We start from the raw sequence: 25000 nt of genomic DNA, 5'->3' as shown, positions 1-25000 counted from the left end.
TGTGTGCTCACCTGGTGAGGAGGAGGAGTCTAATCACAACATAAATAGATGACAGTGTTCTATAATAAAGTCTCTGAGAGACAATCTGTGTTCTGTCGAAGAGAAGAAGCAGAAGTCTGTTGTTGTTGTTGTTGTTGTTGTTGTTGTTGTTGTTGTTCTCGTCTCTCCCTCAGCAGCAGCAACGTTTAGTTGGAGGAGATTGAAACATGATGACTTCACTCTGATGTGAGTTTTCTCAGCAGGAGGTGAATCAGGCTGTTTGTATTCAGTCTGAACTCCATCAGGTAAACATGACTCTCCTCCTCTTCCTCCTCTCCTCTTCCTCCTCTCCTCTTCCTCTCTCCTCTTCCTCTCTCCTCCTCTTCCTCCTCTCCTTTTCCTCCTCTCCTCTTTCTCTCTCCTCCTCTTTCTCCTCTCCTCTTCCTCCTCTCCTCTTCCTCTCTCCTCCTCTTCCTCCTCTCCTTTTCCTCCTCTCCTCTTTCTCTCTCCTCCTCTTCCTCCTCTCCTCTTTCTCTCTCCTCTTCCTCTCTCCTGTTCCTCTCTCCTTCTCTTCCTCCTCCCAGGTTGAGACCGGTCTGCAGGTCAGTCCTGGACCTGGACCTCCTGTCTCTCTGCTGATGAGGCTGCCTGGAACCAGGGGGAGGACCCCTGTCCTGCCCCCCACCATAGATCGTGGCTGACTGGAACCAGTCCTGCCAGCTGCCATGGCCCTGCTGATGGAACCGGTCCTGCCTGCTGCCATGGCCTTGCTGATGGAACCGGTCCTGCCTCCTGCCTTGGCCCTGCTGATGGAACCGGTCCTGCCTGCTGCCATGGCCCTGCTGATGGAACCGGTCCTGTCTGCTGCCATGGCCCTGCTGATGGAACCGGTCCTGCCTGCTGCCATGGCCCTGCTGATGGAACCGGTCCTGCCAGCTGCCATGGCCCTGCTGATGTAACCGGTCCTGCCAGCTGCCATGGTCCTGCTGATGGAACCGGTCCTGCCAGCTGCCATGGCCCTGCTGATGGAACCGGTCCTGCCTCCTGCCTTGGCCCTGCTGATGGAACCGGTCCTGCCTGCTGCCATGGCCCTGCTGATGGAACCGGTCCTGCCAGCTGCCATGGCCCTGCTGATGGAACCGGTCCTGCCAGCTGCCATGGCCCTGCTGATGCCCCTCCTCTCTACCTCCTTCTGCTTTATGGATCGTGGCTATCTGGATCATGGACCATGCATACTACTCATTATATGAATAATTTCTGTCATATTCATGTGATGTGCTGTAACTCTGTTACGTTGTTCATTCTGGTCACATGACATCTATTCTTCTGTCCATCCAGGAGAGGGATCCTCCTCTGTTGCTCTATGAAGGTTCTTCCTGTTTTCCCTGTGAAAGGGTTTTTACTATCTTTATTGGGGAGTTGTTCCTGATCCGATGTGAGGTCCCGGGACAGGATGTTATGTTACAGACTGTAAAGCCCTCCAAAGTTGTATTTGTGATGTTGGGCTATATAAAATAAACTGAATTGAATTGAATTGAATTGACGATGACATCCTCAGTGTTCTGAAGAACATTTAGATGTGTGATGGATTCAGTCTGCAGGAGGTCCAGTAATGAGTCGTCTAAAAGCAGCAGCAGCCTGCAGGAGGACAGTCTGTCTGTCTCTCTCTCTCTCTCTCTCTACCTGTCTCTCTCTCTCTCTCTCTCTACCTGTCTCTCTCTCTCTCTCTCTACCTGTCTCTCTCTCTCTCTACCTCTCTCTCTCTCTCTCTCTACCTGTCTCTCTCTCTCTACCTGTCTCTCTCTCTCTCTCTCTACCTGTCTCTCTCTCTCTCTACCTGTCTCTCTCTCTCTCTCTCTCTCTCTCTCTCTCTCTACCTGTCTCTCTCTCTCTCTCTACCTGTCTCTCTCTCTCCTCTCTCTCTCCTCTCTCTCTCTCTACCTGTCTCTCTCTCTCTCTCTCTCTCTCTGTCTCTCTCTCTCTCTGTCTCTCTCTCTCTCTCTACCTGTCTCTCTCTCTCTCCTCTCTCTCTCTCTCTACCTGTCTCTCTCTCTCTCTCTCTCTCTGTCTCTCTCTCTCTCTGTCTCTCTCTCTCTCTCGGTAAAGAGCAGCAGTCGTGAGTTGATCTCAGCGGGGGGTCACTCAGGGGTTAAAGATAAAGAGGAGCCGCTATTACAGTCAAATGAACCGTGAGCTGTGTGTGTGTATGTGCGCGTGTGTTCACACTACAGTATGTGCCTTACTGTGTGTGTGTGTGTGTGTGTGTGTGTGTGTGTGTGATCATGTGGATGATTTCAGTTATTTCTTTCAAACGCTGTTGAACCGAGTTACAGAATAAAGTGAGTTGAAATCATTCTGGATATATATATATATATATATATATGTATATATATATATATATATATATATATATATACTGTATATATATACACATATATGTTCTCACTGAGATAATGTCCAATATCTGAGAACGTCAACACTTTAATGAAAACACAGAAAATTCAATGAAATGTGATGAAACTAATTTAATTCAAGAACTGATTCTCTTTAATATATTTAGACGGTTCTAGTGGCCACTGAGGAGGTTCTAGAGATCACTGAGGAGGTTCTAGAGGTTCCAGAGGTCACTGAGGAGGTTCTAAAGGGTATAGTGGTCACTGAGGAGGTTCTAGAGGTCACTGAGGAGGTTCTAGAAGGTATAGTGGTCACTAAGGAGGTTCTAGAAGGTATAGTGGTCACTGAGGAGGTTCTATAGGTCACTGAGGAGGTTCTAGAAGGTATAGGCGTCACTGAGGAGGTTCTAGAAGGTATAGGCGTCACTGAGGAGGTTCTAGTGGTCACTAAGGAGGTTCTAGAGGTTCTAGGGGTCACTGAGGAGGTTCTAGAGGTCACTGAGGAGGTTCTAGAGGGTATAGTGGTCACTAAGGAGGTTCTAGAAGGTATAGTGGTCACTGAGGAGGTTCTAGAAGGTATAGGCGTCACTGAGGAGGTTCTAGTGGTCACTAAGGAGGTTCTAGAGGTTCTAGAGGTCACTGAGGAGGTTCTAGAGGTCACTGAGGAGGTTCTAGAAGGTATAGGGGTCACTGAGGAGGTTCTAGTGGTCACTGAGGAGGTTCTAGAGGTTCTAGAGGTCAATGAGGAGGTTCTAGAGATCACTGAGGAGGTTCTAGAGGGTATAGTGGTCACTGAGGAGGTTCAAGAGGTTCTAGAGGTCACTGAGGAGGTTCTAGAGGGTATAGTGGTCACTGAGTAGGTTCTAGAGATCACTGAGGAGGTTCTAGAGGGTATAGTGGTCACTGAGTAGGTTATATAGGTTCTAGAGGTCACTGAGGAGGTTCTAGAGGGTATAGTGGTCACTGAATAGGTTCTAGAGGTTAACTGAGGAGGTTCTAGAGGGTTTAGTGGTCACTGAGTAGGTTATAGAGGTTCTAGAGGTCACTGAGGAGGTTCTAGAGGGTATAGTGGTCACTGAGTAGGTTATATAGGTTCTAGAGGTCGCTGAGGAGGTTCTAGAGGGTATAGTGGTCACTGAGTAGGTTCTATAGGTCACTGAGGAGGTTATAGAGGGTATAGTGGTCACTGAGTAGGTTCTATAGGTTCTAGAGGTCCCTGAGGAGGTTCTAGAGGGTATAGTGGTCACTGAGTAGGTTCTATAGGTTCTAGAGGTCACTGAGGAGGTTCTAGAGGGTATAATGGTCACTGAGTAGGTTCTAGAGGTTCTCCAGTAGAGTTCCACACACCAGGAGAATCTCTGATAGGAGGAACTGAAGTGGTTCTGTAGGCTCACGGTGGAACATAGACTGTTCCTTAGAGAACCCAAAGAAGGTTCTTGATTATTTAACATTTTTATTTAGAAGTGAAATGTTGGTAATAATCCTATATGAAGAGAGAACTAAACATTTATATAACTGAAGGAAATGATGGAGAACCGAACATCAACACACACACACACAAACACACACACACACACACACACACACACACAACCCTTAATGCCACTTAAGGCTGTTAGTGTTTCCTGTTGACGTCCAACAACAAGCCTCTTCACAAGCCATCATTTTCCACTCTGCAGAGCTCTTTATACACACACACATATTATACACACACACATAATATACACACAATACACACATAATACACACACATAATATACACACACAATACACACGCACATAATACACACACATAATATACACACACAATACACACGCACATAATACACACACATAATACACACACACACAATACACACACACATAATATACACACAATACACACAAATAATACACACACGTATTACACACCAAAATACACACACACACACACATAATATACACACACAAATATTATACACACACAATACACACACATAATACACACACACATATTATACACACACAATACACACACATAATATAAACACACATAATATAAACACACATATTATACACACACAATACACAAACATAATTCAATTCAATTCAGTTTATTTTGTATAGCCCAACATCACAAATACAAGTTTGCCTCGGAGGGCTTTACAATCTGTACACATGACATCCCTGTCCCGGGACCTCACATTGTATCAGGAAAAACTCCCCCAATAAAGATAGTAAAAACCCTTTCACAGGGAAAAAAAGGGGAAGAAACCTGAGGGAGAGCAACAGAGGAGGATCCCTCTCCCCGGATGGACAGAAGCAATAGATGTCATGTGGCCAGAATGAATAACGTAACGGAGTTACAGCACATTACATGAATATGACAGAAATGATTCATATAATGAGTAGTATGCATGGTCCATGATCCAGATAACCACGACCCATTAAGCAGAAGGAGGTAGAGAGGAGGGGCATCACAGGGGCAGTGGGAGGAGAAAGCAGGGCCATGGCAGCTGGCAGGACGGCTCCAGGCCATAATATAAACACACATATTATACACAGACAATACACACACATAGTATACACACACATATTATACACACACAATACACACACACATAATATACACACACAATACACACATAATATACACACACACATAATATACACACAAACACAATATACACATACGTAATATACACAAACACACACATATTATACACTCATAATACACACAAAATATACACACACATATTATACACACACAATACACACACACATAATGTACATACACAATACACACACAGTAATACACACATACATAATGCACACACATAATATACACAAACATAATACACACATCGCATATTAGACACACACAATACACACACACACACAGTAATAACCACATACACACACACACATAATATACACACACACACATAATATACACACAGGTAATACACACACACAGACACACATAATATACACACACATAATACACGCACACACACATAATACACACACAGTAATACACACACACATAATACACACACAGTAATACACAGACACACACAGTATTACACACAAATAATACACACACAGTAATACACACACATACACACACAGTAATACACGGATACACATAATACACACATACACAGTAATACACAGACACACAGTAATACACACACATGATACACACACACACATAGTAATACACACAGTAATACACACACACACACATAGTAATACACACAGTAATACACACACACACACATAGTAATACACACAGTAATACACACACACAGTAATACACACAGTAATACACACACACACACAGTAATACACACACAGTAATACACACACACACACAGTAATACACACACACACATACACACAGTAATACACACACACACACACACATACACACACAGTAATACACACACACACACACACAGGAATACACACACAGTAATACACACACACACACAGGAATACACACGTACACACACACACACATATAAAGTGGTAGATAAAGTACTTAAAAGTCATACTTGAGTAAAAGTAGAGATTCCTTTACACTTTGGAACCACACTTTGACACTTTGAACACTTTGACACTGACACTTTGAACACTTTGACACTTTGACACTTTAACACTTTAGCACTGACACACTTGGAACACTTTAACACTTTGAACAGTTTAACACTTTGACACTTTGAACACTTTAACACTTTGAACAGTTTAACACTTTGAACACTTTTGTTAGAAGGGGTGTGGTGTTGAGGACCCAAATGCACAGACGCAGCAGTTCAAGTTCCAAGGGCGGACTTTATTGCGATAAAACAAAACACAACGAATAGACAGACTAATACCAACGGTAATGTCCAGCGAACACAGGAGATCCACCTCCTCTGCTCCAGAGTCGGGAGGGCAACTCAACCGCTCTTGTGAAGGCTGCTCTTGAAGCACGCCGGACGGATTACGCTCCAGAGTCGGGAGGGCAACTCAACCGCTCTTGTGGTCAATGCTTTTGAAGCACGCCAGACTGATTCCGCTCCAGAGTCGGGAGGGCAACTCAACCGCTCTTGTGATCCACTCTCACCTGAAGAAGCAAACCAGACTGGAACTGGAACAACCCGACAAATGAGCCAGGTACGCAGTGGTCCCTAAATCACCTGCCGGTGATCAAGGCAATGCACAACAGCTGGGATGAATGAGAGGGGCGTGGCAGTGGGCGGAAACCAGGGGTGGAGACCCACGAGCAGACAAGGAACCCAACAACTTTAACACTTTGACACTTTAACACTTTGACACTTTGAACACTTTGACACTTTAACACTTTGACACTTTAACACTTTGACACTTTGACATTTTAACACTTTGACACTTTGACACTTTGACATTTTAACACTTTGACACTTTGACACTTTGAACACTTTGACACTTTGACACTTTGAACACTTTGACACTTTGACACTTTGACACTTTGACACTTTAACACTTTGACACTTTGACACTTTGAACACTTTGAACACTTTGACACTTTGACACTTTAACACTTTGACACTTTAACACTTTGACACTTTAACACTTTGACACTTTGACACTTTGAACACTTTGACACTTTGAACACTTTGAACACTTTGAACACTTTGACACTTTGACACTTTGACACTTTGACACTTTGAACACTTTGAACACTTTGACACTTTGACACTTTGAACACTTTGAACACTTTGAACACTTTGAACACTTTGACACTTTGACACTTTGAACACTTTGAACACTTTGACACTTTGACACTTTAACACTTTGACACTTTGACACTTTGAACACTTTGAACACTTTGACACTTTAACACTTTGACACTTTAACACTTTGACACTTTAACACTTTGACACTTTGACACTTTGAACACTTTGAACACTTTGAACACTTTGAACACTTAAACAGTTTAACACTTTGAACACTTTGAACACTTTAACAGTTTAACACTTTGACACTTTGAACACTTTGAACACTTTGACACTTTAACACTTTGACACTTTAACACTTTGACACTTTAACACTTTGACACTTTGAACACTTTGACACTTTGACACTTTAACAGTTTAACACTTTGAACACTTTGACACTTTGAACACTTTGAACACTTTAACAGTTTAACACTTTGAACACTTTGACACTTTGACACTTTAACACTTTGACACTTTGACACTTTAACAGTTTAACACTTTGAACACTTTGACACTTTGAACACTTTGACACTTTGAACACTTTGACACTTTGACACTTTAACAGTTTAACACTTTGGACACTTTGAACACTTTAACAGTTTAACACTTTGACACTTTGAACACTTTGAACACTTTGACACTTTGACACTTTAACACTTTGACACTTTAACACTTTGACACTTTAACACTTTGACACTTTAACACTTTGACACTTTGAACACTTTGACACTTTGACACTTTAACAGTTTAACACTTTGAACACTTTGACACTTTGAACACTTTGAACACTTTAACAGTTTAACACTTTGAACACTTTGACACTTTGACACTTTAACACTTTGACACTTTAACACTTTGAACACTTTGACACTTTGAACACTTTGACACTTTGACACTTTAACAGTTTAACACTTTGAACACTTTGACACTTTGACACTTTAACACTTTGACACTTTAACACTTTGAACACTTTGACACTTTGACACTTTAACACTTTGACACTTTAACACTTTGACACTTTAACACTTTGACACTTTAACACTTTGACACTTTGAACACTTTGACACTTTGAACACTTTGACACTTTGAACACTTTAACAGTTTAACACTTTGAACACTTTGACACTTTGACACTTTGAACACTTTAACAGTTTAACACTTTGAACACTTTGAACACTTTAACAGTTTAACACTTTGAAACTTTGACACTTTGAACACTTTGAACACTTTAACAGTTTAACACTTTGAACACTTTGAACACTTTGACACTTTGACACTTTGAACACTTTGAACACTTTGACACTTTAACACTTTGACACTTTAACACTTTGACACTTTGAACACTTTGACACTTTGAACACTTTGACACTTTGACACTTTAACAGTTTAACACTTTGAACACTTTGACACTTTGAACACTTTGAACACTTTAACAGTTTAACACTTTGAACACTTTGAACACTTTAACAGTTTAACACTTTGACACTTTGACACTTTGAACACTTTGAACACTTTAACAGTTTAACACTTTGAACACTTTGAACACTTTAACAGTTTAACACTTTGACACTTTGAACACTTTGAACACTTTGAACACTTTGAACACTTTAACAGTTTAACACTTTGAACACTTTGAACACTTTAACAGTTTAACACTTTGACACTTTGAACACTTTGAACACTTTGACACTTTGACACTTTAACACTTTGACACTTTAACACTTTGACACTTTAACACTTTGACACTTTAACACTTTGACACTTTGAACACTTTGACACTTTGACACTTTGAACACTTTGAACACTTTGAACACTTTGAACACTTTAACAGTTTAACACTTTGAACACTTTGACACTTTGACACTTTAACACTTTGACACTTTGACACTTTGAACACTTTGAACACTTTGACACTTTGACACTTTAACACTTTGACACTTTAACACTTTGACACTTTGACACTTTGAACACTTTGAACACTTTGAACACTTTGAACACTTTAACAGTTTAACACTTTGAACACTTTGAACACTTTAACAGTTTAACACTTTGACACTTTGAACACTTTGAACACTTTGACACTTTGACACTTTAACACTTTGACACTTTAACACTTTGACACTTTAACACTTTGACACTTTGAACACTTTGACACTTTGAACACTTTGACACTTTGACACTTTAACAGTTTAACACTTTGAACACTTTGACACTTTGAACACTTTGAACACTTTAACAGTTTAACACTTTGAACACTTTGACACTTTGACACTTTAACACTTTGACACTTTAACACTTTGACACTTTGAACACTTTGACACTTTGACACTTTAACAGTTTAACACTTTGAACACTTTGACACTTTGAACACTTTGAACACTTTAACAGTTTAACACTTTGAACACTTTGACACTTTGACACTTTAACACTTTGACACTTTAACACTTTGACACTTTGAACACTTTGACACTTTGAACACTTTGACACTTTGACACTTTAACAGTTTAACACTTTGAACACTTTGACACTTTGAACACTTTGAACACTTTAACAGTTTAACACTTTGAACACTTTGACACTTTGACACTTTAACACTTTGACACTTTGACACTTTGAACACTTTGACACTTTGACACTTTAACACTTTGACACTTTAACACTTTGACACTTTAACACTTTGACACTTTAACACTTTGACACTTTGAACACTTTGACACTTTGAACACTTTGACACTTTGACACTTTAACAGTTTAACACTTTGAACACTTTGACACTTTGACACTTTGAACACTTTAACAGTTTAACACTTTGAACACTTTGAACACTTTAACAGTTTAACACTTTGACACTTTGACACTTTGAACACTTTGAACACTTTAACAGTTTAACACTTTGAACACTTTGAACACTTTGACACTTTGACACTTTGAACACTTTGAACACTTTGACACTTTAACACTTTGACACTTTAACACTTTGACACTTTAACACTTTGACACTTTGAACACTTTGACACTTTGAACACTTTGACACTTTGACACTTTAACAGTTTAACACTTTGAACACTTTGACACTTTGAACACTTTGAACACTTTAACAGTTTAACACTTTGAACACTTTGAACACTTTAACAGTTTAACACTTTGACACTTTGACACTTTGAACACTTTGAACACTTTAACAGTTTAACACTTTGAACACTTTGAACACTTTAACAGTTTAACACTTTGACACTTTGAACACTTTGAACACTTTGAACACTTTGAACACTTTAACAGTTTAACACTTTGACACTTTGAACACTTTAACAGTTTGACACTTTGAACACTTTGAACACTTTGACACTTTGACACTTTAACACTTTGACACTTTAACACTTTGACACTTTAACACTTTGACACTTTGAACACTTTGACACTTTGACACTTTGAACACTTTGAACACTTTGAACACTTTGAACACTTTAACAGTTTAACACTTTGAACACTTTGAACACTTTAACAGTTTAACACTTTGACACTTTGAACACTTTGAACACTTTGACACTTTGACACTTTAACACTTTGACACTTTGACACTTTGAACACTTTGAACACTTTGACACTTTGACACTTTAACACTTTGACACTTTAACACTTTGACACTTTAACACTTTGACACTTTGACACTTTGAACACTTTGAACACTTTGAACACTTTGAACACTTTAACAGTTTAACACTTTGAACACTTTGAACACTTTAACAGTTTAACACTTTGACACTTTGACACTTTAACACTTTGACACTTTAACACTTTGACACTTTAACACTTTGACACTTTAACACTTTGACACTTTAACACTTTGACACTTTAACACTTTGACACTTTGAACACTTTGACACTTTGAACACTTTGACACTTTGACACTTTGAACACTTTAACAGTTTAACACTTTGAACACTTTGACACTTTGAACACTTTGAACACTTTAACAGTTTAACACTTTGAACACTTTGAACACTTTAACAGTTTAACACTTTGAACACTTTGACACTTTGAACACTTTGAACACTTTAACAGTTTAACACTTTGAACACTTTGAACACTTTAACAGTTTAACACTTTGACACTTTGACACTTTGAACACTTTGAACACTTTAACAGTTTAACACTTTGAACACTTTGAACACTTTGACACTTTGACACTTTGAACACTTTGAACACTTTGACACTTTGAACACTTTAACAGTTTAACACTTTGAACACTTTGACACTTTAACACTTTGAACAGTTTAACACTTTGAACACTTTGACACTTTGAACACTTTAACAGTTTAACACTTTGAACACTTTGACACTTTGACACTTTGAACACTTTGAACACTTTGACACTTTGAACACTTTGACACTTTAACACTTTGACACTTTGACACTTTGAACACTTTGACACTTTGAACACTTTGACACTTTGACACTTTAACAGTTTAACACTTTGAACACTTTGAACACTTTGACACTTTGACACTTTGAACACTTTGAACACTTTAACACTTTGAACACTTTAACAGTTTAACACTTTGAACACTTTGACACTTTGAACACTTTGACACTTTGAACACTTTAACAGTTGAACACTTTGACACTTTGAACACTTTGACACTTTGAACACTTTAACAGTTTAACACTTTGAACACTTTGAACACTTTGACACTTTGACACTTTGACACTTTGAACACTTTAACAGTTTAACACTTTGAACACTTTGACACTTTGAACACTTTGAACACTTTAACAGTTTAACACTTTGAACACTTTGAACACTTTGACACTTTGACACTTTGACACTTTGAACACTTTAACAGTTTAACACTTTGAACACTTTGAACACTTTGACACTTTGACACTTTGACACTTTGAACACTTTAACAGTTTAACACTTTGAACACTTTGACACTTTGAACACTTTGACACTTTGAACACTTTAACAGTTTAACACTTTGACACTTTGAACACTTTGAACACTTTGACACTTTGACACTTTGACACTTTGACACTTTGACACTTTGAACACTTTAACACTTTGACACTTTGACACTTTGACACTTTGAACACTTTAACAGTTTAACACTTTGAACACTTTGACACTTTGAACACTTTGACACTTTGAACACTTTAACAGTTTAACACTTTGACACTTTGAACACTTTGAACACTTTGACACTTTGACACTTTGACACTTTGACACTTTGAACACTTTAACAGTTTAACACTTTGAACACTTTGACACTTTGAACACTTTGAACACTTTGACACTTTGAACACTTTGACACTTTGAACACTTTGACACTTTGAACACTTTGAACACTTTGACACTTTGACACTTTGAACACTTTGAACACTTTGACACTTTGACACTTTGACACTTTGACACTTTGACACTTTGAACACTTTGAACACTTTGACACTTTGACACTTTGAACACTTTGAACACTTTGAACACTTTGACACTTTGACACTTTGAACACTTTGAACACTTTGAACACTTTGACACTTTGACACTTTGAACACTTTGAACACTTTAACAGTTTAACACTTTGAACACTTTGACACTTTGAACACTTTGAACACTTTAACAGTTTAACACTTTGAACACTTTGAACACTTTGACACTTTGACACTTTGAACACTTTGACACTTTGAACACTTTGAACACTTTGACACTTTGACACTTTGAACACTTTGAACACTTTGAACACTTTGACACTTTGACACTTTGAACACTTTGAACACTTTGAACACTTTGACACTTTGAACACTTTGAACACTTTGAACACTTTAACAGTTTAACACTTTGAACACTTTGACACTTTGAACACTTTGAACACTTTAACAGTTTAACACTTTGAACACTTTGAACACTTTGACACTTTGACACTTTGACACTTTGAACACTTTAACAGTTTAACACTTTGAACACTTTGAACACTTTGACACTTTGACACTTTGACACTTTGAACACTTTAACAGTTTAACACTTTGAACACTTTGACACTTTGAACACTTTGAACACTTTAACAGTTTAACACTTTGAACACTTTGAACACTTTGACACTTTGACACTTTGACACTTTGAACACTTTAACAGTTTAACACTTTGAACACTTTGAACACTTTGACACTTTGACACTTTGACACTTTGAACACTTTAACAGTTTAACACTTTGAACACTTTGACACTTTGAACACTTTAACAGTTTAACACTTTGAACACTTTGACACTTTGAACACTTTGAACACTTTAACAGTTTAACACTTTGAACACTTTGAACACTTTGACACTTTGACACTTTGACACTTTGAACACTTTAACAGTTTAACACTTTGACACTTTGAACACTTTGAACACTTTGACACTTTGACACTTTGACACTTTGACACTTTGAACACTTTAACAGTTTAACACTTTGAACACTTTGACACTTTGAACACTTTGACACTTTGAACACTTTAACAGTTTAACACTTTGACACTTTGAACACTTTGAACACTTTGACACTTTGACACTTTGACACTTTGACACTTTGAACACTTTAACACTTTGAACACTTTGACACTTTGAACACTTTGAACACTTTGACACTTTGACACTTTGAACACTTTGAACACTTTGACACTTTGACACTTTGACACTTTGAACACTTTAACAGTTTAACACTTTGACACTTTAACACTTTGACACTTTGAACACTTTGACACTTTGACACTTTGAACACTTTAACAGTTTAACACTTTGACACTTTGAACACTTTGAACACTTTGACACTTTGAACACTTTGACACTTTGAACACTTTGAACACTTTGACACTTTGACACTTTGACACTTTGACACTTTGAACACTTTGAACACTTTGACACTTTGACACTTTGACACTTTGACACTTTAACAGTTTAACACTTTGAACACTTTGACACTTTGAACACTTTGAACACTTTAACAGTTTAACACTTTGACACTTTGAACACTTTGAACACTTTGACACTTTGAACACTTTGACACTTTGAACACTTTGACACTTTGAACACTTTGAACACTTTGACACTTTGATACTTTGAACACTTTGAACACTTTGACACTTTGAACACTTTAACAGTTTAACACTTTGACACTTTGACACTTTGAACACTTTGACACTTTGACACTTTGAACACTTTAACAGTTTAACACTTTGACACTTTGAACACTTTGACACTTTAACACTTTGACACTTTGAACACTTTGACACTTTGAACACTTTGAACACTTTGAACACTTTGAACACTTTGACACTTTAACACTTTGAACACTTTGACACTTTGAACACTTTGACACTTTGAACACTTTGAACACTTTGAACACTTTGACACTTTGACACTTTGAACACTTTGAACACTTTGACACTTTGAACACTTTAACAGTTTAACACTTTGACACTTTAACACTTTGACACTTTGAACACTTTAACACTTTGACACTTTGAACACTTTGACACTTTGAACACTTTGACACTTTGAACACTTTGACACTTTGAACACTTTGAACACTTTGACACTTTGACACTTTGAACACTTTGAACACTTTGACACTTTGAACACTTCAACAGTTTAACACTTTGACACTTTGAACACTTTGAACACTTTGAACACTTTGAACACTTTGACACTTTGACACTTTGAACACTTTGACACTTTGAACACTTTGAACACTTTGACACTTTGAACACTTTGACACTTTGAACACTTTGAACACTTTGACACTTTGACACTTTGAACACTTTGACACTTTGAACACTTTGAACACTTTGACACTTTGAACACTTTGACACTTTGAACACTTTGACACTTTGAACACTTTGAACACTTTGAACACTTTGACACTTTGAACACTTTGACACTTTGAACACTTTGAACACTTTGACACTTTGACACTTTGAACACTTCAACAGTTTAACACTTTGAACACTTTGAACACTTTGAACACTTTGAACACTTTGAACACTTTGACACTTTGAACACTTTGACACTTTGAACACTTTGACACTTTGAACACTTTGAACACTTTGACACTTTAAACACTTTGAACACTTTGAACACTTTGAACACTTCAACAGTTTAACACTTTGACACTTTGAACACTTTGAACACTTTAAACACTTTGAACACTTTGAACACTTTGAACACTTCAACAGTTTAACACTTTGACACTTTAAACACTTTGAACACTTTGAGCACTTTGAACACTTCAACAGTTTAACACTTTGACACTTTGAACACTTTAAACACTTTGAACACTTTGAACACTTTGAACACTTTGAACACTTTGACACTTCAACACTTTGACACTTTGAACACTTTAAACACTTTGAACACTTTGAACACTTTGAACACTTTGAACACTTTAAACACTTTGAACACTTTGACACTTTAAACACTTTGAACACTTTGAACACTTTGAACACTTCAACAGTTTAACACTTTGACACTTTAAACACTTTGAACACTTTGACACTTTGAACACTTTGAACACTTTGAACACTTTGACACTTCAACACTTTGACACTTTGAACACTTTGACACTTTGAACACTTTGAACACTTTGAACACTTTGACACTTCAACACTTTGACACTTCAACACTTTGACACTTCAACACTTTGACACTTTGAACACTTTGACACTTTGAACACTTTGAACACTTTGAACACTTTGACACTTCAACACTTTGACACTTTGAACACTTTAAACACTTTGAACACTTTGAACACTTTGAACACTTTGACACTTTAACACTTTGACACTTTGACACTTTGACACTTTAACAGTTTAACACTTTGAACAGTTTAACACTTTGAACACTTTAACAGTTTAACACTTTGAACACTTTAACAGTTTAACACTTTGAACAGTTTAACACTTTGATCAGTTTAACAGTTTAACACTTTGACACTTTGACACTTTAACACTTTGACACTTTGACACTTTAACACTTTGACACTTTGACACTTTAACACTTTGACACTTTGAACACTTTGACACTTTGAACACTTTCACCTTGTGCAATATCCAACTTGTGCAATACGTGTCAGTACTTAATATACTTTTTTATTCAGTCTATTTAATATTATTCTTTACTGTTTTTTATTGTTTTCTATTACTGTTTTTTTATGTTACTTGATTTTTATCTTGTATTCACATGTGAGCAATGCTGCTGTAATCCTGTAATTTCCCCACTGCGGGACTAATAAAGCATTATCTTATATATATATATATATATATATATATATATATATATATATATATATATATATATTGTACATGAGTTTACCTTTGCATCTACTATGAACTTATAATCATAATTCTCCAAAAAGCAATATGACACTATGAAGGAGTTGTAACGTTTATAAGTATGCTCATTCCACCCAGTACCGGTCTGTGGGTCTCTTGGTACCGGTCTGTGGGCCTCTTGGTACCGGCCTGTGGGCCTCTTGGTACCGGCCTGTGGGTCTGTGGGCCTCTTGGTACCGGCCTGTGGGTCTGTGGGCCTCTTGGTACCGGCCTGTGGGTCTGTGGGCCTCTTGGTACCGGCCTGTGGGTCTGTGGGCCTCTTGGTACTGGGTCACACAGAATGAATGAAATAAAAATCACAAAAAAAATCATGGCCGGAAAGATGTTTTATTTTGAAAATTAGAAAAAAAACACACACAGTAATATACACACACACACACACACACACACACACACACACACACACACACACACACACACACACACACACACACACAGTAATATACACACACACAGTAATATACACGCACAGTAATACACGCACACACACACACAGTAAGATACACAAACAGTAATACACGCACGCACACACACACACACTTCTTCTTCTTCTTCTTCTTCTTCTTCTTCACTCCGCTCTCCACCTGTGGAGCTGTTCGGACCACGTGACTGAATGCGGAAGCGGAAATAGAGCATCGAGTTGCCAACAGCTGAGCAGCGGCAGAGATCCTCTATGACGACGCGAGTACCACTCTGTGGTAGAAAAGCAAACCCGGTCCGCAGAAGCACTCTGACATGAAGCTAAGGACTGAACCGGTACGTCAGCTTCTCCACATGTTGCCATGGTGACGGGACAACCGGAAGACTCCGGGGGTGAAGGAAACCAAGACGAAGCCTTTACCAGCAGAGCAGGCCGTGACGCGTGTTATGACGTGTGTGTAGTTGTGTTCAGGTGGTATTACTCCTCACAGTCACTCATGTTATCCCTCCTCACAGTCACTAATCGGTTATTATTCATATTAATCGGTTATTATTCATATTAATCGGCTTTTCATGAGAGGACCAGTGAACCGGTCCCAGAGACTCCACTTCCTTCTGGTCCTAGGAAACCCCGTCCGAAGTGAGACCTCCTCTTGCGCTACCGTCACCCATCTCTGCCGCAGCCTTGAGCCCCAGTTAGCAGCGCGAGCTAATCCCGCTAACCAGCTAGCGGCTAGCAAGGAGTCTGCGTGTGATGGCGGAGCTGCAGGGACAGGCCTCGCTGGGGCAGCCGGGGCTGAAGGCAGACGGGCTGGCCGACGCTCTCCAGAGGGCCCGCCAGGTGAGCGCGGCCCCCGGGGGCCCCCGCGCGCGCGCGTTCCGGGTCGTTTGGCTCGAGCCAAAGCACTTTTTATTCCGATTTTCTCGCCCGCGCGCGCTTGCTAACTGCCCCAACTTGTAGGGCGCTCCGCGTGCGCGCGCACACACATACACATTAGATACACACAGTGCTAGCATGCTAAACTAGCTCGGAAAGCAGTTGGGACTCGGACTTTGAGGCCGGTTTTGAGACTCTTTGCCCGGTCTGACAGGGCCCGGGTCGTAGTTTAGGGTGAGTTTGTGGAGCTGTCAGCCGGAGGAGGGGGAGGGGAGGGGGGGAGTTTGTCCACACGTGTCAGTGGAGCAGGAGGAACCTGTTGAGACAGAAACACGGAGCACGACGAGTCCTGCGGCTGCGGCGCCATTGCGTAACTGCAGCCTAGTTAACTAGTTACAGTAAACAGCTGCTTACTGTAACTAGTTAACTAGGCTGCGGTTACGCAACGGCATCAGGCCATATAGGGAGGAGGTGTGTCTGCTGCCTATAGAGAGACCGGTGTGTGTGTGTGTGTGTGTGTGTGTGTGTGTGTGTGTGTGTGTGTGTGTGTGTGTGTGTGTGCGCGTGCGTGCGTGTGTGTGCGCGTGCGTGCGTGCGCACTGCCATAGACCGATCTTGAGCTTCCCAGGTAGGAAGTGTTCAGGTACAGGTGAGTCCTACGATCCAGGAAGTCCAGTTTTGGAGTGACAGGTCTGTGAACACGTGACGGTCCTGATCGGATCCAAGACTCCTGTAGAACCCGCCTCAGCTGGTCTGGAGTCAGAGTAAACCCTCTGGACGTGGTCTCGTCCTAGCTGCAGCCGGACCCCGACACGCCCCCCGGACCTGCTCCTGTTTAGGGCCTCAAACGCTGAAGCCAGGGCCGGATCTGGACCTGAACAAGGGCTCTGATCTGGACCGTAAGAAGGACCGGAACCCTTCCACTGAAGGTTCTTTACGCAGCGTCCAGGTCGGCGATGGTTCCGGTAGAACCCGGCGCCGGCCGTCCTCGGCGACCTCCAGGTCGGCGCGTGATTGGCCGGAATCGGTCGGTCAAAGGTTGGCTGTGTTCGTGCCGTCGGGCGGATTCCACCGGACAGGAAGTCGTCATTAAATTTAGTTTATTGGAGACTTCCTGTCTGAAGGTTCAGCGGCGCAGTTAGCTTAGCTTAGCATAAAGACTGGAAGCGGGGGGAAACTGCTAGCCTCATAGGAACTTGTTTTCTATCGCAGTCGGTTTATGTGGCTCTTCTAACGGCAGCCATGTTGGATTCAGATCACGAGACTCTTTTATATTTATGTATATTTTATATACTTATGGACATAAATCCCTTTTTGTGATTTTAATCATCATTTCTAGACATTTGAACCTTTTATTTAAATATTATAATCGCGGTGAAACTTCCCTTTATGTTCGTGTAAATGAAGATAAAATGTTAAATAGATATTAATCTTTATGAGAAATACATTCTAAAGAGAACCAGAATGATAATTTGCGTTAAAATACGTTTGGTTGTTGGTTCAAAGAAACGTGTAAAAACTATATTATATATAACTATATAAAAGAAAAGAAAACGTCTTTAATAAACGCACACTGTCGGAGGTTAATAATAATACAAATTATTAAGTTTAAGTTTAGTCGTTTATTCAGGAATCATTGATCAGTAATAACAACTTCATTGATTTAAACTTCATGTTATTGCTGCCAGGAAGCTTCAAAGCATTCATAATGAGGCTTCCTGGTTATTTAAATAATTATTTAACAAGGCCATTAAAATAGTTATTTACGATCATTCAAATTATAATTTGACATAATTTAAATGATCATTTCAATAAGTTCTAGCTAAAGCTACATATTAGCCTTTTGTGGCTAATTAGCATAGCAGGAAGTCTGAGACAAAACCAAATAATTTAACTTCACATTAACGATCAGGAAAATATCTTATCAGCAAATCCTGACACTCGGCTCATATTGACTATGATGGTGACCTCATCGTGGTTATTGATCACATCCTGACGTTACGACCTCCTTCAGGACTCAAATAATTTTATTTCTGTTGATTGACTAATAGATTAATCAATTAATATTCCTGCCGCCACTAACGTTTCTGTGAAATATAATATTGGTCTCATTTAGACAAGCTGTGACTCCGTTTGTAGCAGAGTAACGGGTCATTATTGAACCCTGATCAGTTCTGCCCCCCTCACAGTTTACCGTTGACCATCAGAGTAAATAGTTTTCTCCTCCAGTGTCCAGTAGATCATGTGATCAGGACATCACGGCTGTTCCTCGAGTCTCTGATCCCTGGTCATGTGACTTTGTAAACAACCAATCAGTGTTTAGGCCAACGGGAGGAGAGCTAGTAACGTTAGCAGCACCGCTAACAGAGAGCCAACAGGAGGAGAGCTAGTAACGTTAGCTGCACCACTAACAGAGAACCAACAGGAGGAGAGCTAGTAACGTTAGCTGCACCGCTAACAGAGAACCAACAGGAGGAGAGCTAGTAACGTTAGCAGCACCGCTAACAGAGAGCCAACAGGAGGAGAGCTAGTAACGTTAGCTGCACCGCTAACAGAGAACCAACAGGAGGAGAGCTAGTAATGTTAGCAGCACCGCTAACGGAGAACCAACGGAGGTTCACTTCAGTTACACGATGCGTTCAGGCTCTGCTCAGTGAACATGAGCACTGACTGAAGGTAGATGATAGCGTTCTCATGATGCATTCAGGCTCTGCTCAGTGAACATGAGTACTGGCTGAAGGCTGACTACTTCAGGGACCTGTTGTCGTGTTTCTGATGTTTCCGTGAGTATTACAGCTGCATTCTGGCCGCCACCTGTGGTCACTTCCTGTTCTCTGGTTGCAAAAAAAAACAAAATGGCGACGGCCAAAATGCTGAACTAGAGGCTTCACGAACCGAGACGTGCCCTTCTTATAAACAGTCCGTGGTTCCAACACGAGCTGGAACAAGGTGTGATGGACAGAATGCGTCCCGTGTTACCCATGATCCTCTCTGTCCTCAGATGGTGGGCAAGATGGGCGGAGAAGCCATGTCTCACCTCAACAGCTCCTCAGGAAGCGGGGAGCCCTCGCTGTACTACCCCGGACAGAAAAGACCCGGAGAGGACGGAGGTGAGGGGGGCGGGGGCGGGGTCAACGCACGAGAGACAGACAGGAAGTCAGACTAGACTGAGAGACAGACAGGAAGTCAGACTGTACTGAGAGACAGACAGGAAGTCAGACTGTACTGAGAGACAGACAGGAAGTCAGACTGTACTGAGAGACAGACAGGAAGTCAGACTGTACTGAGAGACAGACAGGAAGTCAGACTGTACTGAGAGACAGACAGGAAGTCAGACTGTACTGAGAGACAGACAGGAAGTCAGACTGTACTGAGAGACAGACAGGAAGTCAGACTGAACTGAGAGACAGACAGGAAGTCAGACTGAACTGAGAGACAGACAGGAAGTCAGACGGAACTGAGAGACAGACAGGAAGTCAGACGGAACTGAGAGACAGACAGGAAGTCAGACGACTGAACTGAGAGACAGACAGGAAGTCAGACTGTACTGAGAGACAGACAGGAAGTCAGACTGTACTGAGAGACAGACAGGAAGTCAGACTGTACTGAGAGACAGACAGGAAGTCAGACGACTGTACTGAGAGACAGACAGGAAGTCAGACGACTGTACTGAGAGACAGACAGGAAGTCAGACTGTACTGAGAGACAGACAGGAAGTCAGACGGTACTGAGAGACAGACAGGAAGTCAGACTGTACTGAGAGACAGACAGGAAGTCAGACGGTACTGAGAGACAGACAGGAAGTCAGACGGTACTGAGAGACAGACAGGAAGTCAGACGGTACTGAGAGACAGACAGGAAGTCAGACGGTACTGAGAGACAGACAGGAAGTCAGACAGACAGAACTGTCTCCAGGACAAACAAAGTCCTTCATGTCTAATCTGCGTCTCTGTCTCTCAGTAGGTAACCAGCTAGCAGCCATGGGGCATCAAAGGTAGAGACACACACACACACACACACACACACACACACAGAGCAGGTGGTAATGATACACACATAATGAGTTCATATTCCTGTTAGCTAAGATAAGTGTTTATAGATCTGTCATCAACATGATCACTGTGTGTGTGTGTGTGTGTGTGTGTGTGTGTGTGTGTGTGTGTGTGTGTGTGTGTGTGTGTGTGTGTGTGTGTGTGTGTGTGTGTGTGCGCGCGCGCGCAGCAGGGTAATCACAGAGGATTACAAGGTCCCCGACAGGATGGTCGGCTTCAGTGAGTATGACCTCCGACCTCTCGCTGTGTCCTGCTGCTCGTCCAATCACAGTCTAGTTGTCCAGGGCAGCGGTTCTTTATCTGTCCATCCAGAACCTGACCTAGAACGTTCCACCGGTTCTAACACTCCTCACCTGAGAAAGAACCAGCCTGAGCTAAAGCTAGCCTAGAACCCCCGGCCTGACCACAACACGTATCGGGGTAGAACCTGACCACAACACGTATCGGGGTAGAACCTGACCACAACACGTATCGGGGTAGAACCTGACCACAACACGTATCGGGGTAGAACCTGACCACAACACGTATCGGGGTAGAACCTGACCACAACACGTATCAGGGTAGAACCTGACCACAACACGTATCGGGGTAGAACCTGACCACAACACGTATCAGGGTAGAACCTGACCACAACACGTATCGGGGTAGAACCTGACCACAACACGTATCGGGGTAGAACCTGACCAGAACACGTATCAGGGTAGAACCTGACCACAACACGTATCGGGGTAGAACCTGACCACAACACGTATCAGGGTAGAACCTGACCACAACACGTATCGGGGTAGAACCTGACCACAACACGTATCGGGGTAGAACCTGACCACAACACGTATCGGGGTAGAACCTGACCACAACACGTATCGGGGTAGAACCTGACCAGAACCTGAGGAATGCGTCCGCTCTCTCCTCAGTTATCGGACGAGGAGGTGAGCAGATTACCAGGATCCAGCTGGAGTCTGGCTGCAAGATCCAGATTGCTGCTGGTGAGTGTTGAAGCTGTGAAGCTCTGTGAGGCTCTGATTGGTCGCTGGTTTAAAGTGTGTGTGTGTGTGTGTGTGTGTGTGTGTGTGTGTGTGTGTGTGTGTGTGTGTGTGTGTGTGTGTGTGTGTGTGTGTGTGTGTGTGTGTGTGTGTGTGTGTGTGTGTGTGTGTGTGTGTAGACAGCGGAGGTCTGATGGAGCGGCCATGTTCCCTCACTGGAACTCCAGAGAGCATCGAGTGAGTTTCTAAACATCCACTTTAATAACATCAGCTGCTCACCTCCTCCTGCTCACTGTGTGTGTGTGTGTGTGTGTGCAGACAGGCGAAGCGTCTGCTCATCCAGATCGTGGATCGCTGCAGAAACGGTCCGGGTTTCCACGGCGACGGTGAAGGCGGAGCCTCCGTGCAGGAGATGCTGATCCCGGCCAGCAAGGTGGGGCTGGTGATTGGCCGAGGAGGAGACACCATCAAACAGCTGCAGGTAACCTGATTGGCCGTCGTGACGCCGCAGACTCCCGCCTCCTCCACGTCTCTGACGCATGCTGCTGTTGTTGTTGTGTGTCAGGAGCGAGCGGGCGTGAAGATGATGATGATCCAGGACGGGCCCATGCCGACCGGCGCCGACAAACCTCTCCGCATCTCTGGAGACCCGTACAAAGTGCAGGTACACACACCTGAACACACACCTGTTCAACCAGTAAGAGGTCCACTGGTGGCTTCAACAACAGAACTGGTTGGTGTTAAACAGGAACAGAGAAGGATTTGATCAGTGGCGGGCCGTGTATTTTCTACCTGGGCCTTCAGTGCCGTCTGATATAGTTTCCATGAATACGCGCATGACGGGATGCTGCGTCATTAACGGACATGTAGTCCACATCAACAAGAACATTTAGTGATAGCACAACATGACAAAACAATCCAAAAAACTGTGGCACTAAAACACCGCACACTCAAGGGAACGAGCCACGACCAGAAGGAACGATATTCACTACCGTAACGTTCTCCACCGCGCTCACCGAGGAGAACAGGCTGACGGGAGGGAACCTGCACCACCTCCACTAGCTAGCCTGCACCACCTCCACTAGCTAGCCTGCACCACCTCCACTAGCTAGCCTGCACCACCTCCACTAGCTAGCCTGCACCACCTCCACTAGCTAGCCTGCACCACCTCCACTAGCTAGCCTGCACCACCTCCACTAGCTAGCCTGCACCACCTCCACTAGCTAGCCTGCACCACCTCCACTAGCTAGCCTGCACTGTTTCAGCTCAAGTAAACAACACTGAAAATTCAGCACACAAATAAAGTGTTGTCAGTGTTAGCTGCAGCAGCTAGCTCTCGCGGGCAGCAGCGACAGCGCCGTGGCTTGTTTATGATTAAATGCGAGTGCAGATGTAAAAACAGTAACACAACCAGCAGTTCACTCACCAGATGCTGTTCACTTAAAGACAAAGTCCATCCTCTCTTTGGTAAACAGTTAGGGCTGAAAATGTGTTAAAGCTGCACTAGAAGCAGCGCTGCAGGCTGGAAGCAGAGCAACAGAGGAAGACAGGAGCTGGTCAATGAGATAATATAGAAACATAATTATATATATATATATATATCATAATACATGTAGTGTATTTGTGAAAAACAACTAAATTATAAAATAGCTATAACTTTGTGATCCTGTTTAGGCCAGCAGAGAAGACTTACAGGCCCTGAATTTGACTCTCTCTCTCTCTCTCTCTCTCTCTCTCTCTCTCTCTCTCTCTCTCTCTCTCTCTCTCTCTCTTTTTCTTTCTCTCTCTCTCTCTCTCACCCCCCGCACCCTTGCAGGCAGCGAGGGAGTTGGTGTTGGAGGTGATCCGGGAGAAGGACGGAGACTTCCGTTCGGGACGCAACGACTTCAGCGCCCGTCTGGGAGGAGCCAGCCTGGACGTACGGCACGCACAAACACACTGTTAGCATGAGTTAGCGGCTGGCCTCTGTTAGCGGCTGGCCTCTGTTAGCGGCTGGCCTCTGTTAGCGGCTGGCCTCTGTTAGCGGCTGGCCTCTGTTAGCGGCTGGCCTCTGTTAGCAGCTGGCCTCTGTTAGCGGCTGGCCTCTGTTAGCGGCTGGCCTCTGTTAGCAGCTGGCCTCTGTTAGCGGCTGGCCTCTGTTAGCGGCTGGCCTCTGTTAGCGGCTGGCCTCTGTTAGCGGCTGGCCTCTGTTAGCTGCTAGCCTGTTGGA

General features: G+C 41.9%; 2 protein-coding genes across 2 annotated transcripts in view; both read left to right on the top strand.

Moving 5' to 3' along the window:
• The window catches only part of LOC306740102 (nucleus accumbens-associated protein 2-like), a gene marked incomplete at its 5' end in the record, with an annotated part of 36474 nt that overhangs the window by 11066 nt on the left and 408 nt on the right, over nt 1-25000 (top strand). The window lies entirely within an intron of this gene.
• On the top strand, nt 17632-24736 carry LOC306739818 (far upstream element-binding protein 3-like; the record flags this gene model as incomplete). Its single annotated transcript, XM_079221879.1, has 9 exons — nt 17632-17720; nt 20758-20866; nt 21720-21750; nt 21978-22027; nt 22723-22794; nt 22971-23028; nt 23110-23272; nt 23357-23455; nt 24608-24736. Exons 1-9 carry the CDS (start codon nt 17634-17636, stop codon nt 24734-24736), a joined length of 798 nt encoding a protein of 265 aa, XP_079078005.1. The 5' UTR covers nt 17632-17633.

Source organism: Taurulus bubalis, assembly GCF_910589615.1.
Source record: "Taurulus bubalis genome assembly, chromosome: 8".
Classification (NCBI taxonomy): domain Eukaryota; kingdom Metazoa; phylum Chordata; class Actinopteri; order Perciformes; family Cottidae; genus Taurulus; species Taurulus bubalis.
This window is presented reverse-complemented; position numbering and strand designations above follow the sequence as displayed.